We start from the raw sequence: 11074 nt of genomic DNA, 5'->3' as shown, positions 1-11074 counted from the left end.
TTTGAGAACCCCTGAACCGATTTGGGTGAAATTTGAATATGTTGGTCACCCAGATCGGGGCTATCAGGGGACATATTATTTGTGGGGATACCTCAATATAACCACACACACATTGTACAGATATATACATACATGTAACCCCACACACATTGTACAGATATATACATACATGTAACCCCACACACATTGTACAGATATATACATACATGTAACCCCACGCACATTGTACATATATATACATACATGTAACCACACGCACATTATACAGATATATACATACATGTAACCACACACACATTATACAGATATATACATACATGTAACCCCACGCACATTGTACAGATATATACATACATGTAACCCCACACACATTGTACAGATATATACATACATGTAACCCCACACACATTGTACAGATATATACATACATGTAACCCCACACACATTGTACAGATATATACATACATGTAACCCCACACACATTGTACAGATATATACATACATGTAACCCCACACACCTTGTACAGATATATACATACATGTAACCCCACGCACATTGTACATATATATACATACATGTAACCACACGCACATTATACAGATATATACATACATGTAACCACACACACATTATACAGATATATACATACATGTAACCCCACACACATTGTACAGATATATACATACATGTAACCTCACGCACATTGTACAGATATATACATACATGTAACCCCACGCACATTGTACAGATATATACATACATGTAACCACACACACATTATACAGTTATATACATACATGTAACCCCACGCACATTGTACAGATATATACATACATGTAACCCCACGCACATTGTACAGATATATACATAGATGTAACCACATGCACATTGCATTGATATATACATACATATAAGCACACACACCCACAATAACTAAGTATGTAGCCACAATGATTTTGCTTATTTTATTTGATACACATTATGCCATTACAAATGACCTATCATTAATGTTACATTTTTTATTTTATTAGAAGTGCAGGATGACCTTCCCATGCCTGGGTTTACACGGGTAACGAGCGGTGCACCATGTGATTATTATTGAGGGCGATTGGGGAGATTGATATTGAACTGGTTGACCTGCGGATTATAGGCTGGCATCCCCACGGGCGTTGTCTGTGCTGTTACCAGGGTGAAGGGTTGTTTGCGCTTTTTAATTTCACGGGCAATCTGGCACCATGAGCACTGATAGCACCAGCACACCAAACAGCAGTCGTTACAAATCGATCCCTACAGGGAGAGCAAGAGAGGGGTATATCAGAACAGCACATGAATTAACAAATTGATACAATTACACCCTGCCTGACTCTTCATGAGTTATAAACAGACCACACTTTCACTTAAAGTGCATATCCCCTATACCAAGTCCCAGGGGCTGGCAACAATACATTGGCACAATTACCGATTACTGAGCCGCAGACCACACTTTCATTTTAAGTGGATATCCCCTATACCAAGTCCCAGGGGCTGGCAACAATACCTCAGCACAATTACCGATTACTGAGCTGCAGACCACACTTTCACTTTAAGTGGATATCCCCTATACCAAGTCCCAGGGGCTGGCAACAATACCTCGGCACAATTACCGATTACTGAGCCGCAGACCACGCTTTCACTTTAAGTGGATATCCCCTATACCAAGTCCCAGGGGCTGGCAACAATACCTCGGCACAATTACAGATTACTGAGCTGCCGGTGTAATCATTATATCTGGTTTTGGACATAATGTCACATACAGTAAATGCTAATGTCTGGCTAAAACCAGGTATCTGCAGTGCATTAGTGTCTGCTATTAGGGTCCGATATGCAGCCGGAGCCCTCCCTTAATTCTCCAGTAGTAACTGCTATTAGACTGGCTATTTACTAAATGAGAATTTTGTTTCTCTGTCCGATGAGGAACATTGCAGGATAATTGCATTACTATGAAAATGGAACTAACCCTATGTGTACCAGTAGATTTAGGCGTTCCTTACGGCCAACTACCTTTATAATCGTTTATATAAAATACTCTAAAATGTATAATAAATCCCACTACTCCAGTCCTCAAGGCACGCCTTCCAGTCCAGGATGTAGGGATTACCCAGTTGTGTCACAGTTTTTTGTTTTTGTTTTTTTTCTAAAAACATCTTGACACAACTGGGTAATCCCTAAATCCTGGACTGGTCAGCGTGCCTTGAGGACTGGATTGGAAAGCACTGACCTACTCTGTGATGTTGGTTTAATTATTTAGTGGCTACATAGAGCCCACACCATAGCAGAAAACATCCCTTGGAAGCTTTTTATGAACTTACATGAATCCGGTATCTCTCACGGGCTGCTGCTCGCATAGACAGAGAGATACAAGGAGTGGAACCGCTAATCCCAGTGTATCCAAGGCATCCAGCCTCCAATAGAGGAAGACACAAGCACTCCCCAAAATCATCAGACGTCTTACACTGGAAGCAGGGGAAGCACCAGAATGCAAAGCAACCTAAAATGGGAAGGAAGAGATTCACAGAGTGAGACTCTACAAAAAAAGGTTGGGAAAGGGAGATACAGAAAGAAAGATAGATTGGGATAGAGAGATAGCGGAAGGAAGATATTAGGAAAGAGAGAGACGGGGAGGAAAGGTTAGAAAAAATAACTAGAGGAAGGAAAAGGTTGGGAAAAGGGGATATTGGATTGATAGATAGGGAATGAGAGATACAGGATAGAGATATACAGAATAGAGGGATACAGGATAGAGGGATACAGAATAGAGGGATACAGAATAGAGGGATACAGGATAGAGAGATACAGAATAGAGGGATACAGGATAGAGAGATACAGGATAGAGGGATACAGGATAGAGAGATACAGAATAGAGAGATACAGAATAGAGGGATACAGAATAGAGGGATACAGGATAGAGAGATACAGGATAGAGGGATACAGGATAGAGAGATACAGGATAGAGAGATACAGAATAGAGGGATACAGGATAGAGAGATACAGAATAGAGGGATACAGGATAGAGAGATACAGAATAGAGGGATACAGGATAGAGAGATACAGGATAGAGGGATACAGGATAGAGAGATACAGAATAGAGGGATACAGGATAGAGAGATACAGGATAGAGAGATACAGGATAGAGGGATACAGGATAGAGAGATACAGAATAGAGAAATACAGGATAGAGAGATACAGGATAGAGAGATACAGAATAGAGGGATACATGATAGAGAGATACAGGATAGAGGGATACAGGATAGAGAGATACAGGATAGAGAGATACAGAATAGAGAAATACAGGATAGAGGGATACAGAATAGAGAAATACAGGATAGAGAGATACAGAATAGAGAAATACAGGATAGAGGGATACAGAATAGAGAAATACAGGATAGAGGGATACAGAATAGAGAAATACAGGATAGAGGGATACAGGATAGAGAAATACAGGATAGAGAGATACAGAATAGAGAAATACAGGATAGAGGGATACAGGATAGAGAGATACAGAATAGAGGGATACAGGATAGAGAGATACAGGATAGAGAGATACAGGATAGAGAAATACAGAATAGAGGGATACAGGATAGAGAGATACAGGATAGAGAGATACAGGATAGAGAAATACAGAATAGAGGGATACAGGATAGAGAGATACAGAATAGAGGGATACAGGATAGAGAGATACAGGATAGAGGGATACAGGATAGAGAGATACAGAATAGAGAAATACAGGATAGAGGGATACAGGATAGAGAGATACAGAATAGAGGGATACAGGATAGAGAGATACAGAATAGAGGGATACAGGATAGAGAGATACAGAATAGAGGGATACAGGATAGAGAGATACAGGATAGAGGGTTACAGGATAGAGAGATACAGGATAGAGGGATACAGGATAGAGAGATATGGTAAGGAAGCGATTAGGGGAGAGAGAGAGACGGGAAGTAAAAGGTTGGGAAAAAATAGATAGAGAAAAGTTTTTTTCCTTCTCTAAGCTCACACTTTACGCATTTATCCCAGTACTTCACACTCTACACTTCTGAGGAAGCCCTGCTGGGAGAAATGCGTAAAATTGGACCTTAGAAAGTTCTTTACATCTATATATTTTATTCTTGTATTGTATTTACTTGTAATATTACTTATTTCTACTTTTATTTTTTATAAATAAAATTCCTTTTCTACAACATCATATCCAATTTGTTGTTGTGCTGCTAAACAACTATCCTGGTTCCTGCACATCCTCGGGTGGGATTATACCACCAAGGCTTTATACCACCAGAGCAAGTTCATTGCTCTCCAAAGTGTAAGTAGGATACTTTGCTTTTTGTGCACCGTATATATTTTAACATATTGCACTATTAGACCCGCTCTGCTTTATTTTATATGCTGGAGTCATACTCAGGACTGTCTTTAACATGGGGCAAAAGGGGCAGCTGCCCCGGGCCCAGTCAGTCTTAGGGTCCCAAAGCAGCTGCCCCTTTAGCCCTCTGGCCGCCATGGTGCATGCAGCCCGTGTGGAACTACCACTGCGGGCCGCGCAATGTGGACAGCCGGTCACTTCTTCCCAGCATTCACCGAGTGCCTCACAGGAGGAGGAGAAGAAAAGGAGGGAGTCAGAGTGGGAGCTCTGATTTCCATCAGCCTGAGCAAGACTCCTGCACTCCAAAGGTAGGAAACACATAAAAAAAAATTATGTATGTATGTGTCTGTTTATATGTATGTATCTGTTTGTGTGTATGTGTCTGTATATGTCTGTCTGTCTGTATCTGTATGTATGTGTCTGTCTGTATGTGTCTGTCCGTTTGTGTCTGTATGTATGTATGTATCTATCTGTATGTATGTGTCTGTGACTATGTATCTGTATCTATGTGACTGTTTGTATCCATGTATGTGTCTGTATCCATGTATGTGTCTGTCTGTATGTATGTGTCTGTTTGTATGTATGTGTCAGTTTGTATATATCTGTATGTATGTGTGTGTTTCTGTATCTGCATGTGTCTCTATGTGACCCTGTGTATCAGTATGTGTTTCTGTGTGTCTTTGTTAATATGTGTATCTGTGTGTCTCTGTGTCTGTTTGTATATGTGTATGTCTATATGTGTATATGTTTGTATGTTTATCTGTGGGTATGTTTGTATGTGTGTCTGCATGTCTTTGTATCTGCATGTGTTTCAATGTGTATCTGTATGCGTGTCTGTGTATCTGCATGTGTGTCTGTGTTTGTATCTGTGTGAGTGTTATTCTGTGTATTTGAATGTGTATTGTGGCGAAACCGAACTCGCCACGTGTCCTTGGAGGGGGCTGCTTGCCCGCCTCTTGCCTTTGGACTATGGACCAGACTTTATGGGAATGTGATACCCCAGATAGCCATACCATGGAGCCTATCTATATAATGAAAGACTATGGGAAAGACTTTAGCTCCATGGCAATTGTACTGTGTGAATAGGATCTGCGCGCTATTCGGTAGTTTTGTGCGTGCAGATCCCAGCTATCTGGGGATAGGTGAAATGTCTGTGTGTTATGTGTAAATGTGACTTTATGTATTTTAAAGTGTTTTATGTTGTTTTGCAACCATGTGGTTAATGGAGTCTGTCTTTAGTCCTGGGTAATTGGATTACTTCTCCAATTAACTCCAGGGCAGAAGGGAGGAAACCAGGGTGCATTGTGGGGATGTTTTTCTGCCAGCCAGAAAGGAACAAAAGATACTTTTAGTAACTTTTTAACCCCTGGTCGGATTCATGCCATTTTTTAATATGTTGTTCCCCTGAATGATTGATTGTGGATATGTATTTTTATGTGAATGTGATGTATGGTTTTAAAGTTATGAAAGTTGTGTAAAAGTATATGTTACACTGTATGCATAATGGGATTATGTGTCACACTAAGGGGAGGGGATGTGTGGGAGGTAACATCTATGTCATTGGTTCTTTTATGCCTCCCCCTGGGTGTGGCCTGTATGTGTGAGTTGGAAATAAAAGCCAGGCTGGATGAGCCAGTCCAGAGTTCCTGTTTTACCCTCAACTTGAGTCCTGTGTCTTATTGGGGGAATCTGCTACAAGGGATTGCTATGCTAGGCATATTCCCTTGCTATAATCACTGAGCTCTTGTAAGAGCTTGTTCCTGCTTCGTTCTGAAGGGAGATAGCTGCAGCCTGCGGTGCTTATGGTGTCTGGTGGAGTGCTTGGAGTCCTCTGGAAGCGCTAGGAGCATCTTTCAACGGAGGTACCCAGTCGGGGTGCCAGTGGATCCGTTACATTGGTGGCAAGCGGTGGGATGGCGTCCTAGTGCGAGGAGAAGCAGCTCAGAGACACCGGTAACGTGTGGAGTTGTGCAGCGTCCCTATCTTCAGCAACATAATGGAACCAGCAGTGGCTACAGCAAGCATGGCGTATAGCTACTCCGTACTAGAGTTTGGCACGATGGTAGGGTTGCGCCTGAAGTTTTACGGACCCAATCCAGAGGAGAAATACGTGCGGTTCGTGTGGGACATGGTGACCCGGAACCTACAACACAGGGCGTTGAGGGAAGGCCAGTGGGCACGTTGGGAGAAACTCCAGCCACAGGTAGAGTGGGACGAGGAAGAAACCGAAGTGGCCGGGGGAGATGGGACCGAGGTCTCTCTACCGGCCCTACAGGGATGCTGGGCACCCGGCCCAGATCCCCAGCGGCAGTATGTTTTACAGGGAGGGGAGACAGTCGGTCTCACTCCTCAGCGGCAGAATGGGTTATTGGAGGAAGAGACAACCGGTCTCCCTCCCCAACAGCAACCAGAGGTACCAGAGGTAGAGGACCTCATAGACTGGTCCTGGGAGGACCCCCTGCAGGCAGGTGGAGATGGGAACGAGATCTCTCCACCGGCCCTACAGGGATGCTGGGCAACCGGCCCAGATGCCCAACTAGAGCTGGAGTTACAGAAAGCGGAGAGCATCGACCTCCCCCCCCAGCAGCAGGACAATGTATTGGGAGGAGAGACAGTCAGTCTCCCTCCACAAAGGCGGAAAGTATGTATGGGAGAGGAGCTTGCTACCACCTCTCCCCAGCAGCGGATCATTGATGTGCAGGGAATAGGGAGCCCAGTCTCCTTTCCCCAGCAGCAGGGCACTGTATTGGGAGGAGAGACAGTCGGTCTCCCTCCACAAAGGCGGAAAGTATGTATGGGAGAGGAGATTGTTACCACCTCTCCCCAGCGGCGGATCATTAATGTACAGGTAATAGAGAGCTCAGTCTCCATTCCCCAGCGGCAGAGTGTTCTAATGGGAGAGGAGCTGGTTACCACCTCTCCCCAGCGGCAGCTTAATGTACCAGGGGGAGACTGTAAGCCCCACACCTGTGCAGATGGGACAGTGGTCTCTGCACTTCCAGCACAGGGGGTAGGGACGGTCGGTCCTGCCCCCCCACGACAGGGCTGTTTAGCCAAAGGGGAGACAGTCTGTCTCCAGCAGCAGAGCTGTGTACCCAGAGGGGAGACGGTCGGTCTCCCCCTCCCACAACCAGGCTCCAATCAGGCTACTTCAGTGGTAGCGCTGGCACCAGGGCAGAGTACCGCTGGTCTCTGCCCACTCAGCAACCCACCAAGGCAGACTACCAGTCCCCCACACAGCCGTGGTGAGGCACCTGGACCTGGACAAAGTTCTCCTCTACCCAGGTGTAGTAACCAGTTATTGTGGGTGGGAGGTACTGCTGTTTGTGCTTCATGGGTGGGTTGCTGGACTAACCAGGGCACGGACCGGCAGGAGGTCAGATACCCTGTTAGTCTGGGGGGTAAAGGGGAGAAGTGTGGCGAAACCGAACTCGCCACGTGTCCTTGGAGGGGGCTGCTTGCCCGCCTCTTGCCTTTGGACTATGGACCAGACTTTATGGGAATGTGATACCCCAGATAGCCATACCATGGAGCCTATCTATATAATGAAAGACTATGGGAAAGACTTTAGCTCCATGGCAATTGTACTGTGTGAATAGGATCTGCGCGCTATTCGGTAGTTTTGTGCGTGCAGATCCCAGCTATCTGGGGATAGGTGAAATGTCTGTGTGTTATGTGTAAATGTGACTTTATGTATTTTAAAGTGTTTTATGTTGTTTTGCAACCATGTGGTTAATGGAGTCTGCCTTTAGTCCTGGGTAATTGGATTACTTCTCCAATTAACTCCAGGGCAGAAGGGAGGAAACCAGGGTGCATTGTGGGGATGTTTTTCTGCCAGCCAGAAAGGAACAAAAGATACTTTTAGTAACTTTTTAACCCCTGGTCGGATTCATGCCATTTTTTAATATGTTGTTCCCCTGAATGATTGATTGTGGATATGTATTTTTATGTGAATGTGATGTATGGTTTTAAAGTTATGAAAGTTGTGTAAAAGTATATGTTACACTGTATGCATAATGGGATTATGTGTCACACTAAGGGGAGGGGATGTGTGGGAGGTAACATCTATGTCATTGGTTCTTTTATGCCTCCCCCTGGGTGTGGCCTGTATGTGTGAGTTGGAAATAAAAGCCAGGCTGGATGAGCCAGTCCAGAGTTCCTGTTTTACCCTCAACTTGAGTCCTGTCTCTTATTGGGGGAATCTGCTACAAGGGATTGCTATGCTAGGCATATTCCCTTGCTATAATCACTGAGCTCTTGTAAGAGCTTGTTCCTGCTTCGTTCTGAAGGGAGATAGCTGCAGCCTGCGGTGCTTATGGTGTCTGGTGGAGTGCTTGGAGTCCTCTGGAAGCGCTAGGAGCATCTTTCAACGGAGGTACCCAGTCGGGGTGCCAGTGGATCCGTTACATGTATCATTCTGTGTATGTGTGTAGCTGCATGTGTGTCTGTGTATCTGTATATGTGTCAGTGTCGGTATCTGTGTGTATCTGTGTATCTACATGTGGGTCTGTATAAGTATATGTATGTTAGTGTGTGTATCTGCATGTATGTCAGTGTGTTTGTTTGTGTGTTAGTGTTCTTGTTTATCTATTTGTTTGTCAGAGAGTGTATCTGTGCATCAGTGTATGTAGGTGTGTCAGTGTGTATCTGTGTATCTACATGTGTGTCTGTGCATCTCTCTATGTTAAATCTAAGGCATGTGGAGTCAAATGTGGAAGCTTTATGTGTAGATATCTGCTTGGGGAAAATAAAGGGAAATCAGTTATTGGTTGAGATATGTTATAAACCACCTAATGTAAATATTAATGAGGAAGAACTGCTGTTAGAGCAAATTGGGAAAGCTGCAAATCTGGGTAACACTTTAATTATTGGAGATTTTAATTACCCAGACATAAATTGGGATAGAGGGACTAGTACTTCAGCTAGGGGAATCAGGAATTTGAATGTGTTAAATGACACCTTTATGTCACAACTGGTACAAGCACCAACTAGAAAGGACGCTTGTCTGGATCTCGTTATAACAAACAATGTTGATCTTTTGACCAACATTCAAGTAGGGGAGCATTTGGGAAATAGTGATCACAATATGGTAATCTTTGAAATAAACTCAAAAAAGCAAAAGCATGTGGGGTATACTAAAACGTATAATTTAAAAAAAGCCAATTTTAATAAGATTAGGGCAGCTCTACAACATATCGACTGGCATAAACTCCTTAGTGATAAAAACACTGAGGAAAAATGGAAACTATTCAAACAAATATTAGAAAGGTACATTTCACAGTATGTACCATTGGGTAATAAATATAAAATAAACAAATTAAAACCAATGTGGCTTAGTAGAGAAGTAAAACAAGAGATTAAAAATAAGAAAAGGGCATTTAAAGATTTTAAATCAGACAAATCAGAGCATTATTGGCTTCCTTATAAGAAATAAGGAAGCCAATATTGCTAGCAAAAAGGCAATTAAAGTGGCTAAACTAGGGGGTCGGGGCCGGGCCGCCAAGCTGAATGGCAGCAGCACCTCATGTCTCCCAGCCTTGAGCCCAGGAAAACGGCTAAAAACAGCACACAAAATACGATAAAGCGGGATCCCTCTGCATATTACTGAAGAGGAACAGATCAGCTACCTGTCGATACCACACTGAACCCGGTGCTGAGATGGGAACATTGAAACTCCTAAAGCGGGCCTACACGCCACATTAAGCCTGGACATGCACGGCACATGTAGTAGCACGGATAACAGCCCAACAGGCCAGGGACATCTAAACCCCGGCAATTCTTCGCTGAGGACAGCAAAAGCTGCAAGGGGGGGCCCGGCCCCGCTCCCCCCCGGCCGGTGGGGGTAATCCCGGCCGTATGGTTACGACACACTCCAGGGCGGTAGATAAAGCGTGGGGCCCACACGATCCCCTACACAGGCAAAGGCCACCAGACAGGGGCCTGCCTGCAGACCTATCCCACAGGAGAGGGAACACGGGAGACTACTCAAGGGAGGCTGACTGGGACACCTCGTGCGGGCCCTGGAGGTTCCGGGCACCAGACGGGCCCCCGAGCTAGGCCCCTGACCGCTAGTGGAGTGGGCGCCTGTGCCTCCGGGTCTGTGGGGTCCCCGGAGAGCTTTTGTCCCTGATGTCGCGAGCCCAGTGGGGCAGGACAAACGCTGCCCCTCCCGACGGACCGGTGGTCGGGGGGGATAGCCACCAGCGCCAAATATGTGGCCGGCAGCGGGTGAGACAGCAGAGTGCGCGCTCCAAGTGGACTCACGTGCAGCTGGGGAGGTGCAGGGAGCGGTCTACCCGCGGATTTTGTGGTTGGGTCCAAAGGCCGGTTTGCGCTCCTGAGTGCCCACAGTGCCGCGGGGAACCCGGCTGGCTGGCGGAGTCGGCTCAGGGGGGACAAATGGAGGCCTGGCGACCCAGGGACAGTACGATGGTGACACAGTGAGAGACTCCTCACAGACGGTCACGCAGGCCGACATGATGTTCCAGTTACCTCACCAAGATTTGCCTTCCCACCTCCATATATGAACATTGCATCAGCTCCCATTTCCGTGGGGAACTAACGGAACATGTAGGATTCTAGTTTAAAAACGTATAAGCTTTGTCTAAGCTCATATCCCTTATTACTGCTTAACGATATACTGCTCCTTAGTATATACATACTTAGCTACAATGTGC

The 11074-nt window shown here is 45.1% G+C and overlaps 1 protein-coding gene across 1 annotated transcript in view; it reads right to left on the bottom strand.

Moving 5' to 3' along the window:
- Positions 1-952: 952 nt before the first annotated feature.
- Positions 953-11074, bottom strand: part of LOC134601571 (cornifelin homolog) — a 34003-nt gene continuing 23881 nt past the window's right edge. The window contains exons 2-3 of the mRNA XM_063446093.1: positions 2350-2528; positions 953-1288 (exon numbers count right to left, since the gene is read on the bottom strand). Coding sequence (XP_063302163.1) covers positions 1097-1288; positions 2350-2528 — 371 coding nt within the window. The 3' untranslated portion in view covers positions 953-1096. The remainder of the gene's footprint in view (positions 1289-2349; positions 2529-11074) is intronic.

This window comes from Pelobates fuscus, chromosome 3 (genome assembly GCF_036172605.1).
Source record: "Pelobates fuscus isolate aPelFus1 chromosome 3, aPelFus1.pri, whole genome shotgun sequence".
Classification (NCBI taxonomy): Eukaryota; Metazoa; Chordata; class Amphibia; order Anura; family Pelobatidae; genus Pelobates; species Pelobates fuscus.
The sequence above is the reverse complement of the archived record's forward strand: the minus strand, read 5'-3'. Positions and strand labels throughout refer to the sequence as shown.